The 21534-nt window shown below is 42.2% G+C and overlaps 1 protein-coding gene across 1 annotated transcript in view; it reads left to right on the plus strand.

Moving 5' to 3' along the window:
- RYR2 (ryanodine receptor 2) overlaps window positions 1–21534 on the plus strand; it is a 1389277-nt gene that overhangs the window by 981846 nt on the left and 385897 nt on the right. The window contains 1 exon segment of the mRNA XM_033937646.1: window positions 17556–17616. Coding sequence (XP_033793537.1) covers window positions 17556–17616 — 61 coding nt within the window.

Below are 21534 nucleotides of genomic sequence, written 5' to 3' on the forward strand. Positions count from 1 at the left end.
TGGGCTTCCCTCCTGCTAGTCGTCTTTGCGGGGGATGGAGTGGGTACACTGCCACGGCCGCTAAACTGATCACAGCAGCTCAGTGGCAACCCAATTCTCTAATCGGCATCTGTGACATGGACGCCAGTTAGAGCATCGAGGTGGTTAGGCAGGCTTAGGCATCTGCCTGTGAGGTGTCTGTCTGTCTGTCTATATAGGATGCCCATGTGTGATTCTCTAAAACTTCTCAGTCTGAGAAGGTGGCTTCTCAGACTGGGCAGAATCCAGCCCATTATGTCCAGAAGTTTGAAGAACTTTTAATTTTGGGAAGGACTTTTACTTTAATTACTTGTTTTTATTGTGTTTTTCCTGAATGTTTTGTATTTGAGTTTTTGTCTTTTGTACACCATTATGGACTGTTTGGAATATGTGCAGTGTATAAAAAAACAGTTTGTATTAGTATGACGTATTTGTTTGATAAATTAGAGACATTTCCTGTGGCAATTGTTTGGGCTGCTCCGACACAAGTTGAACTACTTTTGAGCTACTTTTTGCCATGAATTGAGCTGGAAATTTTTTTGGCATCTGGCAACCCTGCAGTGAAAAAATACTGAGACACATAACTTTATTGGCATGACAGCTCTACATGTATTGCAGCAATAATATGTTTAGCAATTAAGGTAAAACGGGCAGACAAGTACTGAGAGACAAATAGAGGGTTAGGAAAGGGTGAATAGGTTTGAAAGGGGTTGCTGGTTGGGAGACATAATTTAGCTTTAAAGAGCTGAAGGTGGCAGAAAGCAGCTGTAAGAGAAGGGAAACATTTGCTGGGACTGGATCCATGGGGAGAGGATTAGGAAGAGGTAAGTGGATTTAAAGGGGTTGTTGCTTAGAAAAGAGAATTCTGCTGTGAAAACCTGGAAGAAACAGAAAGGAGATGCAAGGGGAGAGCAGATGGGTGATAGGGACATGCATTGGGAGAGCTATGATGAAAGGATTAGATAGTTCTAAGAAGGTGTGAAGGGAATGGAAAGGGTTTCTGATAGGAAGAGAGAATTATGCTATGAAGGGCTGGAAGAGGCAGAAGGGATCTGTATTAGGAAGAAAGGCTGAGTAATAGGGACAGGCTGAGAGTTGAGCTGTAGGGAGAGGAATACATTATTAGAATTTGGGCTACTAACCATAACATATCTAGAGGGTTCCTAGAATACAGTAAGTCTGAATCCAGAAGGAAAAGGTAATACTATTACATAGCGAGGCATGATCAGTTCTGTGCAATGATTATCCTACTGATCCACAACATCAGCTCTTCAACCATGATAATTAAGAACTAAAAACTGGTCAAGGCTAATACCACTGAGCAACCTGGCTACTTATCAATACTAGTCCTCTGTTTCCTTTGTTGAAACTCTGTTCAGTTGGTGTAGAGACTGGCTATGAATTAAGATGGCTGTCCGAGGCTGATTTCCCAGTGTTATTTCAGTGATTAGTATCTTAAGGGGTTATCAAGCCTAGGTAGTATATTTATTACTCTGTGTAAGGGAGTGAAGCTTCAGTGGTAGTATCATTTATGTGAACAGATTTGCTTTGTGTATGTGGTGTGGAGAGAGAGACTCAGAAGGGGGCTGGGATGGGAGGTGGTTTGCCAGGATGTTCCTTGGATTATGACAGTTGTTCCTTTGAACTTATTATGGGTATAAATCTGACAAAATTTGAAGAGTTTGTTTGATGATGTGATCTGATAACAATATCTCTAATTCAAGACCAATCAAGATATATTTCCTCAGTGTAAATGGATTAAATGATCCTATCAAGCACAAGAACATGCTAGTTTCTAAAAAGAGACAAAGGTTGATGTATGCTTTATGCAAGAGACTCACTTGTTTGCTGCAGAATCTTCAAGAGAGCTTAGTTAAAGAATGTTATTTTTCACTTACAGAAGGGAAAAGAGTGATAGTCACCATTTTTCTAGAGGTCTTCTCACACTCAGCCAATGTTCAAGATAGGTATGTGTGTATGGAAATAAAATTGGGTGATACAGTACTAATCTGATGTTTAATATATATGGCGAATGTATAGACATTCGCCATAAACTCAACTATATATTTTTTAACAGGTAACTGATTAGGGAATGACACGGGGACAAATTTGTTCCTGTTCCCGCAGGAACTCAATTTCCCCGTCCTGTCCCCATGAATTTTGTCGCTGTCCAATTCCTGTAAGCTCCATAAACTCAACTATATTTTTTTTTAGCAGGTAACTGATTAGGAAATGACACGGGGACAAATTTGTTCCTGTTCCCGCAGGAACTCAATTTCCCCGTCCTGTCCCCATGAGTTTTGTTGCTGTCCAATTCCTGTAAGCTCTTAACTGCACAAGCCTTGAACACTTATGATTTTAAAGTGTTTGAGGCTAGTGCAGGTGAGGACAGAGCATTCTGGAATGGGGCAGAGACAGGATGGGGAATGAGTTCCTGCGGGGATGGGGAAAAATTTGTCCCCGTGTCATTCTGTATAACTGAGCATGTCCTAGACTTGGGACTTCTGCCTCTTATATTATGACTGGGGATTTTAATCAAGTCCTAGATAACTCTTCTCAATAAACAACCCAGACTATGGACGTTTGCTACATCATCTGGGGTTGCCACACTTTTGTCTCCAGAGAGGTTTAATAGATCCATGGAGACTCCTAAAACCATTGGGATGAGAGCTTGGTTTCATTTCCCATGTTCACAGTTCTTTTTCTAGGATAGTTTTTTTTTTTTTACAAAATTAATTAACATATTTGATGCCAAAAGTAATATTGATGAGATTGATGATATTCTAGTTTCTGATCTTGTGGGAACTGTACTCCCATTAACTGATTTTTTTCAGATAGTGACTCCCCTCCACTATAGAGATTTAATAATTTGTTCATACAAGTCCCCAGTTTCCAGAAGCTTATTAACCAAAGGTTTAAAGAATAAAGGTACAAGATTCTTTATCCGAAATCCTTGGGACCAGGCATATTTTGGGTTTTGGAATTTTTCAGTTTTCGGAATGGCAATGCTAAGTCTGAAAAAAACAGACCATAAGACCATAAAATTGCCTCCAAACTTTTTTTTTTTTAATTATTTCAAAATAAGGCAAACATTAAACACTTCAAGTATTTCAAACACAATATTGTTCACCAAAGAGCCTTTAGTCAGTCATATGCCTGCACTGGCTGACATGTCCCTGCCTCAAATTTTCATGTAGGACAGATATAAAATAACACATGTATTATATTTGATATACTGCTTGTGCATAAGTATTCAGCGGTTTACAAAAACTAGAACATTAGGCACATTAACTTCCCTTGTGAACCCATTTAACTAAATTGCCTAGGAGAAAACATTATTTGAATAAAAGATTAAGGGGGAAAAATAATCATAATATTGGAACATTGAATCTTGTAAAATAAGTAAATGTATACGTTGCATTTACAAATAAAGGACTGAAAATAAAAGAAAGAAGCAGAAAATTAAACAAGTGCAGCAGACTAAGAAGAAATAATATGATGACATAAAATAAGTTCCAGTCCACATCTCCAAAAGACCCCCCCCCCCCCGAGGCCACTGGTGTGCTTCCACTTCCCTCCCCCGGGCGAATCGGCATCCCTGCCCAAACTGAAGGCTTACCCGCAATGTGTCACCGGCACGCAGCACCAACCCACAGGAGGTGCCGGTGCCCGAAGATCGTGTTGCTTGCCGGACTGGGCCTTGAGCATCTACATATGCTCAAGGCCTTCTGGCTCTCGTTCTCTCTGAGAATCTCGGAGAGAGGTGGGAGCCAAAATGCCTTGAGCATGCGCAGATGTTCAAGGCCCAATCTGGCAAGCAGCACGATCTTCCGCCACTGGCACCTCCTATGGGTTGGTGCTGCATGCCGGTGCCTCATTGGGGGGTAAGCCTTCAGTTTGGGCATGTGGGAAATGCCGGTTTGCATGGGGGGGGGGTAAGCATTCGCGAAAGGGGTGATGCTAGTTCGCGGGGGGAAGAGTTTGTGGGCAGGGGGACTCGCAAATCGATTTCTATTTTCTGACCAGCCTTTCTAAGAGTGACAGAATAGGTTTAGCACTTAGTTTTGGGGGTCCCTAGTCCAGGTGCCCCCTTCTAACAGTGCAGGTTGTGTTTCTTTATAGCCCTGTTTTTTGTTGTTCAGGTTCCTATTGTTTAATGACCTGTTTCAGTTGTTTCCAATGTTGCTGTTTGTTCTAAATTTTTTGTTATGAGCAGATTAGACTTATTTGTCGGGCAGTGTCCCTGTGCCATTCTCTTTTGCCTTTGTTCTCTACAGATGTTCCTGGTTGCTTTGCAACAAACTGATTCCTGGGGGGGGGGGACAGTCTTGAGATAAGAGGGGAGAGGCTCAAGTCTTTGAATAATGAGACTTCCTACAAGCTCTGGCGAGTATGGGAAAATAACCAACTAGTCTATGAATAGAGTGTGCATTTACAAGAAAGAAGATCAGCAAAGGAAAGAACCTAATCTTTCAATCATCATAAATTTGATTGGTCGAGTTCCCTTTTAGGAAAAGACATTTCATCACCACTCAGCACTTTTTTGCAGTGAAATCTCCATTGTTCTGCGCCATTTTAACATTCAGATCTGCAAAAATAAATAAATCAGGCTATAATTATGAAATTTAGGTCAGAAACATACAAATCAATAAATCTTGATGTGATGAAAGTATTATTAGTCTAAAAGTAGGCGAAACAGGAAAAGCCAAAAACATCAGCATCTTTTAACTTGCGTTATTCAGCATATAAAGCATGTAAATTCCTTAACAGAACTTACCCCCCTTTTATTAAGCTGCTCTAAAGGTTTTTAGCACAGGCTGGTGAAGTAAGTGTTCCGAAGCTTGATAAAAGGGACCATTAGTAAATAACTCTTTATTTGGAACATTCTGAGATTGTGTTTTTTGAACATCTAGCATTGCAGAGGAAAGCAGGTGGGACTTTTACAGAGGTAACTGTAATTGTGATTCCTAAACAGGGCAAAGATCCTAAACTGGTTAGTAACTATAGATCACTCTCGATGATTAACGTTGACGCTAAAATCTATGCTAAGTTAATTGCATCCCGCTACAGAAGGTGCTACCCTTGTTGATTGCTGAGGATCAAACGGGTTTCATGTATGGTCGCCACTTCTCCAACAACATGCGCACCCTGTCTAATATTATTTCTGCATTCCAGTCAAAATCCCATAAGCTTGCCTTATTAGCATTAGATGCTGAAAAGGCTTTCAACAGAGTGGAATGGTCCTTTCTGTTTTCCACTCTAACTAAATTTGGCTTCCTCACGCAATTTATGCAAATGATTAAAGTCTTATATTATGCCCCCCACTACTAAAATTTGCATCAATGGACACCTTTCTGCTTCTTTTCGACCATCGAGGGGAACACGGCAGGGATGCCCACTTTCGCCACTGTTGTTCAACTTAGCCATAGAACCGCTGTTGGCTGCTATCCGTGCAAATGACTCCATCAAGGGATTTGTCCATGAAAATGTGGAGGTTAAATTATCAGCATATGCTGATGACGTAATACTTTACTTAACTCCTGATTCAATTCCATCTGTCCTCAATGTAATAGACAGCTATGTTTTGATCTCTGGATACAAATTAAACACATCAAAATCTGGGATACTGCTGTTAAATTGTGCTCAAGACAAGCATGAAATGGACTCACATGGTTTTCTTTGGAATCCCTTTAAGATTAAATATCTGGGTGTTTATGTGGGCCCCACCTTGGAAGATGTGGAGCAGTACAACACAGAATATATTCTTAAAACCATCAAACACTCCACTCAAAAATGGTCCCCCCTCAAATTGACCTGGTGGGGCCGACTGGACATCATTAAGATGATGCTACTCCCCAAAATAAATTATATTATGAGCATGATTCCATTTTTGTTCAAACGGCGTACATACCATGACATTGAAAGTTGTTTGAGTACATTTTTATGGCAAAATAGACAACCTTGAATTGCGCTACGTAAATTGAAGCAATCCAAAGAGTTGGGGGGGAGTAAACTTCCCTGACTTCTTGCACTACCACCAACCTTTTATCATTCAACACGGTTCGTTGTGGTTGGATACTGACACCACCTATAATTCTCCAGTCTGGTTACAATTGGAAAAATGTCTGCATGGTCACTCTTGCCTTGTCTACACTCTATCTACTCCACTACGTGTAAAGGATAAACAACAGTTCATTTACTATTCTACTCATGAAGTTCTCAAAGCCTACGACAACTTGATGTAAATGAAATGGCATGAATCTTGTCGAATTTTACTGTGGCATAACGATCATATTAAGATACAAGACAGATCACTTGTTTGGAAGATGTGGCAGAATTGTGGCATCTGGACTCTTCAGGATTTAATAAAGGATTCCCAATGGATGTCCTTGGAGGACCTTCACACTAGTTACAATTTACCGCCTCATCATCAGTATCGATGGATACAGCTGAGACACTGCTTGACAGCTCTTTATCCGGATGTAGGGAAATTGAGAACTACTCCAGAACTGATTTCTCAAACATCGCTAATTAATAACAACAAAAAAGGAGTTGCTTCAAGATGGTATGTCCTCATGAGAATATCTATGACTTCCTCCCTGTGATGAATGCATGGCATGGAGATTTGGGACTTTCATTAGAAGACGAGACTTGGCAGGAAGTCTGGAAAAATTTGTTTAAATCCTCTCGATCTGCCAGTGTTCTTCAATCTATATTCTTCCTGCTGCATAGAACTCACTGGACCCCAATTAAGGTAGCAAAATTTTCAAACGGACTCTCTTCTAACTGTTGGTCTTGTAACTCGCAGGAGGGCATGTTAACCCATATGATCTATGATTGTGCACATTTAACAGGTTACTGGAATAAAATATGGGACACCATTTCTAAAATCTTACACATACAAGAACCTTTGAGTTTGCGCATCATTATATTAGGTAATCACGGCCTACTACATACGCTACCTGTTAATAAGGCACGACTGCTTAACATCTTGATATTCCTGGCCCTTAAAAACATATTACATTGCTGGAAAGACCTTTCTAGGGTGAACTATATCACCTGGTGGAATACACTATGCCTTACAGTAAAGTATGAAAGCGTTATAGCGGAAAAACACAAGTCCATGAGCTCCTATACCAAAATTTGGAGTCCGGTTAACTTCTATTGCAGTACAGGCTAATGACATGGATGCCTATATATGAACATAGCTGTTGTCTCCTGGTTTTCTCCACACATTCCTTTAGGTGTATGGCTCCGGTGTCACTCTCTGTGTTTTGGATACTACATGTACTTCTGGCTGCGCGTTGTGCTGATACTCTCCTCCTTCTAAATAGGCATGAGTCTGCTTGCTGTATTATATTATATTAATAATATTTTGTGACTCCTTGCATTGATGCAGCTTGTATGTATCTTGCCTTGTTAACATTTGTTGTACTTTTATATGCAAAAATCAATAAAACTTTTGAACTTAAAAAAAACCCAACAATTTTTAAAATAAATTAAAAAATAAAACATTTTGCATGTTATGGGCTATTGACAAATTAGGGTCAATTTTTTAAAAGGCTCCCATCTTATGCAAAGTAGAGAAATACTTTGATACATCAAACTATAGGAATAAAATCTACCGTATTTTTCGCTTCCATAAGACACACTTTTTTCCACCTAAAATTGAGTGGAAATTTCAGTGCGTCTTATGAAGCGAAGGTAACTTTTTATAAACACCTCCCACCCACCCCGGTGTACCTTTTTAAATGACCCACTTGTTGGGGGTATGCGGGATGACTGCTGCCCGCTGCTATTCCTGCTCCCTGTTCACCGCCGCTGCTCCCTGCTGGCCGCCGCTGCGCCACAACTCAAAGAAGGTAAGTTAAGGGCCAGCATGCAGCGATTGAACATTGCCGGCCCACAAGCCTTCTCCCGATGTCAGAACTTTGGACATGGGAGGGAGGGAATAGAAAGGGACAATTCTTGGGCCTGAGTGAAGAAAGGAAGAAAGAAAGAAAAGAAGGAAGGAGACTCATGAAATCACCAGACAATAAAAGTAGGAAAAATTATTTCATTTTCAATTTAGTGATCAAAACGTGTCAATTTTGATAATTTATATCGACTGTGTGTATTGTGTGTATATGAAAAATGAAATTAACAGCCTGGCAGGGAAGGGGAGACGGGTGCAGAGCCTGGTATATATTAGTACACAATTTGGTTCAGAATGTTTTTTTTTCTGGTTTTCCTACTCTAAATCTAGGGTGTATCTTATGGTTCGGTGCGTCTTATGGAGCGAAAAATATGGTATTTTATACATTGTTTGAAGCAATTAAAATCAGATTTACCTTCTTTTATTTGAAAGACAGTTTCATTGCTAGTGAATTTCTATGAAGGTTATTTAAAGTCAAACTTACCTCATAGGCTTTTACATCTTTGAAGAACTTTGGGTACATATATTTTTTTCATGCAAAATGGTAACCTTTTAGTATGGCACATTCAAAATTCTCTGTGACAGAACTGATCAGATAAATTAAAGTCAATTCAGCCAACATGCTGAGCTGCTCAGATGGCATGCTTGCTTTTTATTGAATCCCTGCTTAAAAGCTTAAGCAAGTGCCCGCTGAGAATCAGAGCAATTTGATGGATCATGATTTATTTCTGCACACCTGCATGGTTTAAACTCCCACCTGTTAAAACTATGCATTAGCTGAGCTGTGCTTTGTAGGATATTTCTCCAAAATAGTTGTTTATATGCTTATTTTATGCAACATGCAGCTAGAATAAAACATAGATAGATAGCTAGATTAGATAGGTAGATACTAATGATGGAAACAGAAGCAAGAAAAAATCATACATGTTGTCAGAAAAAGTAATCATCAACTCTCTCAAGCATATAAGTAAACCACCACAACACTTCTGAAATGCAAAGCATTTACCCAGCTGACTGTGGAAGTTAACAGGACAAACCTTGAGTTTTCAAATTCCCACTCACTAGTTAAAATTTTGTCTGGGCAAATTGTTACCTGCACAAAATTTGTCCAGCATTAAAAAACAAAAGAAATCACTGGGGACATTCCTGGAATGAGGTTTAACATTAACAGCAGTATTGTTCCTTTCTTAATAGACAAATGTATCTGTGTATTTCTATCAAGATAAGTTTTGCTGAAAATTCAAAAATACTTAGGGGCGGGGGGCACTCAAAAGCACTGAACATTTATCTTTGGCATTGAATCAGAATTTTCATTGTTCAACTGACTTATTAAGAAATGGCTTCAGTAAAACATAAAAACCAAACAAAAACTGCAGACAGTGTACAAGATGCAGGCAAAATTTATTGTATCAAAGTTAAAATGCAGTGATATAAAACGTTTTTACCAATCAAGGGTTGGTAAAAAGGTTTTATATCACTGTATTTTAACTTTGGTACAATTAATTTTGCCTGCATCTTGTACACTGTCTGCAGTTTTTGTTTGGTTTTCCTATTTTGGTGGTCTCACTGCAGATTTGGTTGGATTTCTTTTTGTTGCTCTTTTCAGTAAAACATAGCAAACAAGATTCTGCTCATTTAAATCAAGGGGTAAACATTCCAAACAGGATCCTCCATCAACCTGCAAAACACCCCTGAAACAGCAGGGGGAGATCTCTCTAAACATACTGTTCTAAGAACTAGAATGCATTTTAACCATTAAACAGCAGCTATCAGTGGTGGAGTAGATAGAGTGTAGACAAGGCAAGAGTGACCATGCAGACATTTTTCCAATTGTAACCAGACAGGAGAATTATAGGTGGTGTCAGTATCCAACCTCCTTTTTCCTACTGGCCATACCTCTCCCTAATCACCCTAGCATCCTTTTAGCTTTCACCATCATCTTTTCAACCAGCTTGGCCACCTTAAGATAATCAATACATTTGCACCCAAGTCCCCCCCTCTTCTGTCGTACACATAAGTTCTTTACCCCCTAAACTGGACCGTTCCTTCGGGTTTTTGCAGCTCCAATGCATGACCTTTCATTTCCTAGCATTAAATTTTAGCTTCCAAATTTCAGATTATTCTTCAAGCTTTGCTTGGTCTTTCTTCATGTTATTTACACCATCTGGGGTGTCAACTCTATTACAGATTTTGGTATCATCTGCAAAGAGGCAAATCTTACCAGACAGCACTTCACAATATTGTTTATAAAAATGTTAAAAAGAACAGGCCCAAGAACAGAACCTTGAAGCACACCACTGGTAACATCCCTTTCCTCAGAGCTATCTCCATTGACCACTAGCCTCTGTCACCTTCCATTAAACCAGTTCCTGTACCAGCCAGTCACTTTCAGGCCCATGCCAAGGGCACTCAGTTTATTTATTAGATGCCTGTGTGGTACACTGTCAAAGGTTTTGCTAAAATCTAAATAGACCACATCTATTGCATTTCCTTTATCCAATTCTCTGATCACCCATTCAAAGAAATTGATCAGATTTATCTGACAAGACCTACCTCTAGTGAATCCATGTTGCCTCTGGTCTTGTAATCCACCAGATTGCAGAAACTTCACCATTCTCGGTTTTAAAAGTGTTTTCATTAATTTGCTTACCACAGAAGTCAGACTTACTGGTCTGTAATTCCCTACTTCTTCCTTACTTCCATTTTTTGTGGAGAAGGATGACATCTGTCTTTCTCCAGTCCTCTGGTATCACTCGAACTCTAGAGAAGCATTGAAAAGGTCAGTCAGCAGAGCTACCAGAACTTTCATAAGTTCCTTCAGCACCCTCGGATGTACACCATCCGGCCCCATCACTATGAACATAAGAACATAAGAAGTTGCCTCCGCTGAGGCAGACCAGAGGTCCATCTCGCCCAGCGGTCCGCTCACGCAGCGGCCCATCAGGCCCACTGCCTGAGCAGTGGTCCCTGACTAGCTCTATAACCTATCTCTACTCCTATTCCTATACTTACCTCTACTCCTATCCCTACAACCCATATCTACACCTATCTACACCCATACCTCTACTCCTATCCCTACAACCCATATCTACACCTATCTATACCCCTCAATCCCTTTGTCCTCTAGGAACCTATCCAAACCTTCTTTGAAGCCCTGTACAGTGCTCCTGTCTACCACGGCCTCTGGAAGCACATTCCATGTATCCACCACCCTCTGGGTGAAAAAGAACTTCCTAGCGTTTGTTCTAAACCTGTCCCCTTTCAATTTCTCCGAGTGCCCCCTTGTACTTGTGGTTCCCCTTAGTTTGAAAAATCTGTCCCTGTCTACTTTCTCCATGCCTTTCAGTATCTTGAAGGTTTCTATCATGTCTCCCCTAAGTCTTCGCTTCTCCAGGGAGAACAGTCCTAACTGTTTCAATCTGTCAGTATATGAGAGATTTTCCATACCCTTTATCAGCTTTGTTGCTCTTCTCTGGACTCTCTCAAGTACTGCCATGTCCTTCTTGAGGTACGGCGACCAGTACTGGACACAGTATTCAAGATGCGGCCGCACCATTGCACGATACAGTGACAGGATGACTTCCTTCGACCTAGTCGTGATACCCTTTTTAATGATACCCAACATTTTGTTTGCTTTCCTTGAGGCTGTGGCGCACTGCGCCGACGCCTTCAGTGTTGTGTCTACCATCACTCCCAGGTCTCTTTCCAGGTTGCTCACCCCTAGTAGTGCTCCCCCCATTTTGTAGCTAAACATCGGGTTCTTTTTCCCCACATGCATGACCTTGCATTTCCCTATGTTGAAGCTCATTTGCCACTTTTTGGCCCACTCTTCCAGTGTCGTTAGATCCTTTTGGAGATCTACGCAGTCTTCCATGGTTTTAACCCTGCTGTATAGTTTGGTGTCATCCGCAAATTTAATGACCTCACATTTTGTTCCCACCTCTAGGTCATTTATGTAGATATTGAACAGGAGCGGTCCCAGCACTTACCCCTGCGGTACTCCGCTTGTGACCCATTTCCAGTCTGAGCAATGTCCCTTTATTCCAACCCTCTGCTTCCTGTCCGCCAGCCAATTTTTGATCCATCGGTGGACCTCCCCTTGCACCCCGTGGTTCCATATCTTCTTAAGCAGTCTTTTGTGTGGTACCTTGTCGAAGGCTTTCTGGAAGTCTAGGTAAATGATGTCTATAGATTCCCCTTTATCTACCTGGCTGTTTACCCCCTCAAAGAAGTACAATAAGTTTGTAAGGCATGACCTACCCTTACAGAAGCCATGCTGACTCGACTCTAGCTGCCCATTGTTTTCAATGTGTTCACAGATGCTGTCCTTAACCAGCGTTTCCATTATCTTTCCCGGGACCGAGGTCAAGCTCACCGGCCTGTAGTTTCCTGGGTCACCCCTTGAACCCTTCTTGAAGATGGGCGTGACATTCGCTATTTTCCAGTCCTCCGGGATCTCTCCAGTTTTTAAGGATAGGTTGCATATTTGTCGAAGTGGCTCTGCTATTTCGTTCCGTAGTTCCTTGGGTGAATGCCGTCTGGACCAGGCGATTTGTCACTCTTTAGCCTGTCTATCTGCCTGAGGACATCCTCTTGGCTTACCTCTAATTTGACCAGCTTAACGTCTTGGTCTGCATTTACGATCTCCTCAGGTTCCGGAATGTTGGTTGTGTCTTCTCTCGTGAAGACTGACGTGAAGAACTCATTTAACTTGTCCACTATCTCTTTTTCATCTTTTACCACTCCCTTTCTGTCTCCATCATCTAAGGGTCCCACTTCCTCCCTTGCCGGTTGCTTTCCCTTAACGTACCTGAAGAATGATTTGAAGTTTTTTGCTTCCCTCGCCAGTCTCTCTTCGTATTCTCTTTTTGCTTTTCTAACCACTCGGTGACACTCTCTTTGGTGCTCTTTGTGCTCCTTTTGGTTTTCCTTTGTTCGGTCTCTTTTCCATTTGTTGAACGATGTTTTCTTGTCACTTATCGCCTTCTTCACTGCGTGTGTTATCCACACTGGGTTTTTAGTTCTATTTTTTTTGCACCCTTTCCTGAACCTGGGGACGCACAGGTTTTGTGCTTCGTGCACAGTGTCCTTGAGTAGGTTCCAGGCTTTTTCTACGGACTGCATTTTCCTTGCATTGCCGTTGAGTTTCTTTCCCACCATTTTCCTCATGGCATCGCAATTCCCTTTTTTGAAGTTGAGTGTCATCGTTGTAGTTCTTTTCACCTTTGGTGATCCAATTTCTAGCCTGTACTGGATCGTGTTGTGATCGCTGTTTCCTAGGGGGGCTAATACCGCCACCTCCTTTGCGGGTCCCCCTAGTCCGTTGAAGATTAGGTCAAGAGTGGCATCTCCCCGTGTTGGCTCCGTGACCAGCTGTTCCATGAAACAGTCCCTTGCGACCTCCAGGAATTTGGTCTCCCTCGTGCAGTTTGAGTGCCCAATATTCCAGTCTATCCCGGGGTAGTTGAAGTCCCCCATCACCACCACACTTCCGCTTTTGCATACCTGCCTTAGTTCGGCCTCCAGGTCCTGGTCGATTTCCTCCGGTTGTCCAGGTGGGCGGTAGTACAGACCCAATTTTATGTCAGCTCCAGTTCCTCCCGGCAGCTTAACCCATAGTGATTCCAAGCCATCCACCCTTACTTTTGTTTCCATCCTGGTTGAGGGTATGGAGTCTTTTATGTGTAGCGCTAATCCTCCCCCCTTTTTATGCGTCCTGTCTCTCCTGTATAGTTTATACCCTGGTATGGCCACATCCCATTTATTGTTATCAGTCCACCACGTTTCTGTGATTCCAATTATGTCTAGGTCCTTCTTACTGGCTATGACCTCCAGCTCTCCCATTTTGGCCCTTAGGCTCCTAGCATTAGTGTATAGGCAATGTAAGTCCCGGTTGCTTGCCCTCCCTGTTGTTTTTCCTCGTGATTTGGCACTCCTGCAGACCCCCTCATGGGTCGTCAGTCCCCGAGCCTCGTCTCGGTCATCCTCCTCCTGCGGTGTGTCTGTGTCGTCCTCTGCCTGTTTCCCCGTTTTTGGTTGCCGCTCTGGCTCCCATTGTTCTCCGTTGATCCTGCTTGCTAGTGTCATTTGTGCCCTGGGCCCCTGCATTGCGTCCTTAGGTCCTTTTTCCAAAAATTCCCACTCAGTCCCGAGCCCTCTTTCACAAAGTCTTTGCCCCTCTGGCTCCTGCTGTTCTTTGTTGATCCCGCTTGCTAGTTCCATTTGTGCCCTGGGCCCCTGCAATGCGTCCTTAGGAACTTTTTCCAAAAATTCCCACTCAGTCCCGAGCCCTCTTTTACAATGTCCCTGCTCAGTATCCGTACTTGATACTGTTGTCCGACGTGTCGAGGCCAGATCGACTATCGGCTTTCCCTTCTCCTCAGTTTAAAGCCAAGTCTATGACGCTCTGGACGTTGCGTGCTAGCATCCTCGTCCCAGCCGTGCTCAGGTGCAGTCCGTCTCTCCTGTAGAGCTTGTTCTTCCCCAAGAAAGTTGTCCAGTTCCTAACAAAGTAGAAACCCTCCTCTTCGCACCATCTCCTCAGCCAACCGTTCATTGCTTGTAGTTCGCTCTGCCTCCTTGTGTCCGCTCTCGGTACTGGCAGGATCTCTGAGAATGCTATCTTCCTTGTCCTCAGTTTCAGCTTCCTCCCCAGGATCCTGAACTGGTCAGTTAGTGTAGTCCTGTTGAAGTTCCTCCTGCTGATGTCGTTTGTTCCAATGTGGACTACTACTGCTGTCTCCTCCGTCTCAGCTCCCTCCAGGATCCTTCCAATTCTTTCGATGACGTCCTTCGTTCTTGCCCCCGGGAGACATGTCACTAGTCGGTCCTCTCTCCCTCCAGCTATGTGACTGTCCACTCCTCTCAGGATTGAGTCTCCAACTACGATAGCTGATCTCCCTTTCCTCAGCTGTCTCTCTGGTCTCAGATCTGTGTCGTTTGCGCAGTCCGCTAGTCCTTCCTCCGGGCTCTGTTGGGTCCCCACCTCTGGTCTCAGGTCTGTGTCATTTGCGCAGTCCGCTAGTCCTTTCTCCGGGTTCTGTTGGGTCTCCACCTCATCTGCCTGTCCAGGTCCTCTGCAAGGTCCTACTCCCATGGCGTCTGATGGATACTGCTGTCCATCTGTTGGTTCTCTCCTGGTGTGTTGGTGGTCCTGTGCCTCCACCATCCTGCAGGCCTCCTCGATGAACTTCTCGAGCTCTCTAACCTGTTCCGTGATGTGGCTCTCCCTGGTGGTTTCTTCAGTTTCCCAGCACGGCTCCTCTATGGTGCAGAGTCCTACCTTTAATTTAGCTAGCTCCTCATGAACATAATCCTCTGAAAATCGATCAGGGTCTACCACTCCTCCATCCCTATTCACGTTTGTCTTCTGTGGTCCCGCTCCCAGCACTTCAGCCGTGAACACAAAACAGAGATAATGGTTAAGCAATTCAGCCTTTTCTTTATCAGCTTTTATACATTTTTCCCCTTCATCTTTGAGTCTCACAATGCCACTTTTGCACTTCTTTCTATCACATATATATCCAAAAAAATGTCCTGTCTCCCTGTTTTACTGTCAGCTATTTTTTTCTTCCATTTACATCTTTGCTTTCCTGACTACTCAACAAGCCTCTCTTAACTTTTCCAGATATTTTTACCTGTCTTACTCTTTCTATGATCTTTTATAGTTTATGAAAGCTAACTTCTTACTCCTTACCTTCTCAGCTACTACTTTTGAGAACCAAAGCGGCCTTCTTTTCCTCTTACTTTTACTTACTTGCCTCAAAAAGGTCTGTCACACTTACAATAACTCCTTTCAGTTTTGCTCACTGCATTTCTACTCCATTCAGATGTTGCCATCCAGACAATTCCTTGATGTAATCCCACATCCAAATAAAGTTAGTTGGTTTTTTTTTTAAAGTCTGGATGCCAGATGATCACTCACTTTAACATCAGAAACACTTTCTTCATTTGTAAGCACTAAGGCCTGGATTATTTAAAGGATGCTCGGTCTCGGAAGCCAACAGGCCTAAGGCCACCTAAAGTGAACACAATTCTCTAACCGACCGATGTTCATGTTACTGATGCCAGTTAGAGAACTAGTTATTGTAGATGTGGTCGCTAAGCTTATCGCCATGATGCAGCTACGGCCGCCAGTCCCCCCCCCTGAACAAATGTAGCAGGGGGGATGCCCAGTCCCTCCTGCCTGGAATACCCCCCACCCCCCAAAATGAAAGTGGAAGGAGGATGCCCATTCCCCCCCTGCCGGAAACCCCCACCCCCCTGTAGATCGCCAGCAAGAGGGTACCCAATCCCTCCTGCCGGATCCCCCCCATAGATCGCCAGCAGAAGGGTGTTCAATCCCACCTGCCAGAAACCCCCCACAAACAAAACCAGCTGGAGGATCACTTATTTGATTTTGTAATAACCAGCACCTTGATGTTAATTAATTATTAATTGGAATATAATGTACACCTATATCTATACATGTGGTGGAACTGGGTTTTACTTTTTTTTTTAAATACGCTTCTCCTTCCGTATTCACTGTGATAGGGGGATTAACAAACCCACGACTACAGAAAAACCGCAAATAACTTTTTCATATGTTATTCGCTGTTTTCTATTAAAAACCATCGTGAAAATGGTAAAACCGCAAATAACATGGTGGGAGACCTGGGCTGTTCCTGAAGGAGAGGCAAAGTGCTGGGAATCAGCAATTTTCTCTGTAAATGCTTTGAATCAGCGATTTCTCTATGCAAGCTGATGTAATTTTGGGGGAGGAGCCAGCAAGCTAAAAATCATGAATAATCGAAACCGCGATTGCTGAAACCGCAAATACGGAGGGAGAAGTGTATGAGGACTCTTTATTTTTTCAAACAGTATATTACATGTGCTCTTAAAATTTCACAAGTGGAAAACACAACTTTTATTTGACTATATCAGTTAATCTGTCTCTTTATACATAGCTCAACTGTACTGCTCATTCTGATGAATTGTTGTTAATTTATTTTTATATGTTAATTAAACTTCCAAAAAACACAATTAAAAAAATTATGTAGTGGACAATGTACCCACTCGGTACAATTTTTAATATGGATCTCTAACCTGGGGTAGTAAGTCTACCGTGACAAATGCACTAAAATCCATTCAATTCCTGTGGGCTTCAGAACATTTGCCATGGGAGAATCACTACCACATCTTTGTAAATGAAGCCATAAGTGTTAGCTGTAAATAACTAATTGATGTAGAGTCAATGTTAACTTCAGAGTAATTAATTTATGAGAACTTAACAGATTCACGAGCTCCTAATGTATAATCATCTTTTCTGTGTGTTTTTATTGTGTTTGTTTGTACTGTAGTAATTATTCCTCCCTTTTACAAAACTGTGCAAGAGGATTTTAGCAATGGCTAGTGTACTGAATGCTCTGTACTGCTCCAATGCTCATAGCAACTCAATGACTGTCAGAGTAGTGCAGAACTTCAGTGTGCTGTCTAGTGCTAAAAACCTATTGCATTGTTTTGTAAAAGGGGGAATATAATTTGGAGAGTTAGTGGCCACATATAAATACCCCATAGAAAATAAAAAGTGGGTGTGATGTAATGTATAATATCCTTACTAATTATCCTTTTCCTTTAAATTTAGGAAATGATGCAACATCAATTGTGAATTGTCTTCACATATTGGCTCAGACCTTGGATGCAAGGTAAAATATGGACTATATTGTTTCAGAAAACAAAAATCTAAAGAAACTGATCCATTTGTAGGAACAGTTTTAGAAGCCCTGTTATTAAATGTGCTAAAGTTTTGCACACACTGTACAGTAAGAAGGCAATTTTATAACTAGGTGCTCACATTGGCATTACAAACAAAAATGTTTAGAATAATAGTATTTCTCTGAGGACAAGTAGGCCTTCATATTCTCACAACTAGGTGATGTAATCCTCTAAATCCCAAAGAATTCAGAAAAGGTGACTGGGTGGTACTCAAAATAAAGATATTGAGTACCACCCGGTCACCTTTTCTGATTTCTTTGAGTGTATGCCTTGATAAGTACCTGAAGAAAGAGCTGTCAGGATGGGAGGACATAAGAGAAGTGGAAAGACAGTGGTCTAAGCTGAAAGGAGCGATAAAAATGGTTACGGACCTTTATGTGAAGAAAATCAATAAAAACAAGAGAAAAAGGAAGCCAATATGGTTCTCCAAACTAGTGGCGGAGAAAATAAAGGTGAAATAGTTGGCGTTCGTGAAATATAAAAAAAACCCAAGAAGAGGAGTGCAGAAAGGACTACAAGGTGAAACTGAAAGAAGCCAAGAGAGAGATACGTTTGGCGAAGGCACAGGCGGAAGAACAAATGGCTAAAAATGTAAAAAATGGAGACAAAAATTTTTTCAGATATATTAGTGAAAGGAGGAAGATGAAAAATGGAATTGCTAAACTAAAAGATGCTGGAAACCGATATGTGGAGAGTGATGAGGAAAAAGCAAATGTGCTAAACAAATACTTCTGTTCTGTGTTCACACAAGAAAATCCTGGAGAAGGACTGAGATTGTCTGGCAAAGTTACATGAGAAAATGGAGTAGATTCTGCGCCGTTCACGGAGGAGAGTGTATATGAGCAACTTGAAAAACTGAAGGTGGACAAAGCGATGGGACCAGACGGGATCCATCCCAGGATACTATGGGAGCTCAGAGAGGTTCTGGCGAGTCCTATTAAAGACTTGTTCAACAAATCTCTGGAGACAGGAGTGATTCCTGGGGATTGGAAGAGAGCGGATGTGGTCCCTATTCATAAAAATGGTCATAGGGATGAAGCAGGAAATTATAGGCTGGTGAGCCTCACTTCAGTTGTTGGAAAAATAATGGAAGTGTTGCTGAAAGAAAGGATAGTGTACTTCCTTGAATCTAATGGGTTACAGGATCCGAGGCAACATGGCTTTACAAAAGGTAAATCGTGCCAAACGAACCTGATTAAATTTTTTGATTGGGTGACCAGAGAGCTGGATCGAGGACATATGCTAGATGTAATTTACTTAGATTTCAGCAAAGCCTTTGATTCAGTTCCTCATAGGAGGCTATTGAACAAACTTAATGGGCTGAAGTTAGGACCCAAAGTGGTGAACTGGGTTAGAAACTGGCTGTTGGACAGACGCCAGAGGGTGGTGGTTAATGGAGGTCACTCAGAGGAAGGAAAGGTGAGTAGTGGAGTCCCTCAGGGTTCGGGGCTGGGGCCAATCCTGTTCAATATGTTTGTGAGTGACATTGATGAAGAGTTAGAAGGAAAAGTGTGCCTTTTTGCAGATGATACCAAGATTTGTAACAGAGTAGACACCGAAGAGGGAGTGGAAAATATGAAAAAGGATCTGCAAAAATTAGAGGAATGGTCTAATGCCTGGCATCTAAAATTCAATGCAAAGAAATGCAGAGTAATGCTTTTGGGGATTAATAATCGGAAGGAACCGTATATGTTGGGAGAAGAGAAGCTGATATGAATGGACGGGGAGAGGAACTTGGGGTGATAGTGTCTGAAGATCTAAAAGCGAAAAAACAGTGTGACAAGGCAGTGGCTGGTGCCAGAAGGATGCTGGGCTGTATAAAGAGAGGCGTAGCCAGTAAAAGGAAGAAGGTGTTGATGCCCCTGTACAGGTCATTGGTAAGGCCCCACTTGGAGTATTATGTTCAGTTTTAGAGACCGTATCTGGTGAAGGATGTAAGAAGACTTGAAACGGTCCAGAGGAGGGTGACGAAAATGATATGAAGCTTGCGCCAGAAGATGTATGAGGAGAGACTGGAAGCTCTGAATATGTATATCCTAGAGGAAAGGAGAGGCAGGGGAGATATGATTAAGACGTTCAAATACTTGAAGGGTATTAACGTAGAACATAATCTTTTCCAGAGGAAGGAAAATGATAAAACCAGAGGACATAATTTGAGGTTGAGGGGTAGTAGATTCAAAGGCAATGTTAGGAAATTCTATTTTACGGAGAGGATGGTGGATGCCTGGAATGCGCTCCCGAGAGAGGTGGTGGAGAGTAAAACTGTGACTGAGCTCAAAGAAGTGTGGGATGAACACAGAGGATCTAGAATCAGAAAATATTAAAAATTGAACTAAGGCCAGTACTGGGCAGACTTGCACGGTCTGTGTCTGTATATGGCCATTTGGTGGAAGATGGGCTGGGGAGGGCTTCAATGGCTGGGAGGGTGTAGATGGGCTGGATTAGGTTTTAAGAGAGATTTTGGCAGTAGGAACCCAAGCCCAGTACCAGGTAGTAGAGCTTTGGATTCTTGCCCAGAAATAGCTAAGAAGAAAAAATTAAAAAAATTTTAATTGAATCAGGTTGGGCAGACTGGATGGACCATTCTGGTCTTTATCTGCCGTCATCTACTATGTTATGTTACTATGTTACTATAAGGTAGAATCTCCTGTTGCTTTGTATCCTCTAGAGCCCAGCAGGAACACTTGCTTGCAAGTTTGTAGATAGAAATTTCTGGCATTGCTGCACCACACATATGCAGGCACCTTCTTGCCCAACATGTGAGTCGGGGTGATCCATGCTCTCCTATTCAGTTCATTTTTGAGTGTTAAAAGTATCTTCCCATATGTGGGGTTTTTTTTTTTTTTTTTAATTATCTTTTTCACCTCTTCCCTCTTCCATGTTTTCTTTTAATTTCCGTTGTATTTTTTTATTTTTCAGATTTTAAAATTTCCTTTTTTTTTCGGTGGTTGCTAGACCCAAGTTTTGGCTGGAGCTTCATCCTTTTGAGAATTCCTCATTTTAAATTCAAAAGTGAGGTATTTAATTTGGCCATAATCCATTTTTTCAATGTCCAAGAAGGCCCCCAGTGGCTTCAAGAGGTGTGTCCAATGCAACTGTGTGATTTCTGTCATGGACCTGCACTCTTGGTGCAATGGGTGCCTTGGGCCTGACTATGATCCTACCTCTTGTTCTCTCTGTTTGGAAATGCAGTTGAGGACACAGAAATCATGGTAGGTTCAACAGGAAAGGCTTTTTGGCTCCTCAAAGACTGGTCCATCAAAATGGGCACCAGAAACATTGACTTTGCCTTAACATTGGGAGAGGACGTTTCTTCAGAGTCAGAGGATAGGGCTTTACATCTGCACTCTTTGAGGTGTGGACATCGATTCTCTGAGTTGAGGCAGGCTGAACCTCTCTCTGTCCATTCTGATTTTGGAGCAGAGTCTGGGACCACTCATGGGATTCAGGCAAAGATTCTCATTATGTCTCAGAGGAAGAATCATATGAGGGTCTCTTCTGATCCCTCTCTATCTCAAAAGAGAAGAAAATCTCCACCTGAGTCTCTCTCTTTTACTGTTTTTGTCAAGGAGATAGCTTTGGCCATCTATTTAAGTTAGAGGATAAGCCTAGGGCAGAGATATTGTCTTCCTGGACTATGGTTCTCCTCCCAAGGAAGGGGTCACAGTACCATTGCACCCTGTCCTTAAGGATACCCTGTTGATTGGGAAACTCCCCTCTCAATGCAGATCATACTTAAGAAGGTGATACGCAGTATTGTATCTAGAAGACTCCCAGATTCAAGAGGGCCCAATTGCCTCACCACACAGTTGTCGAATCTACTCCTCAGCTCCCCCAGGCAGAAAGGC

The sequence above is a fragment of the Geotrypetes seraphini genome, chromosome 3 (assembly GCF_902459505.1).
Source record: "Geotrypetes seraphini chromosome 3, aGeoSer1.1, whole genome shotgun sequence".
In the NCBI taxonomy this organism is placed as follows: Eukaryota; Metazoa; Chordata; class Amphibia; order Gymnophiona; family Dermophiidae; genus Geotrypetes; species Geotrypetes seraphini.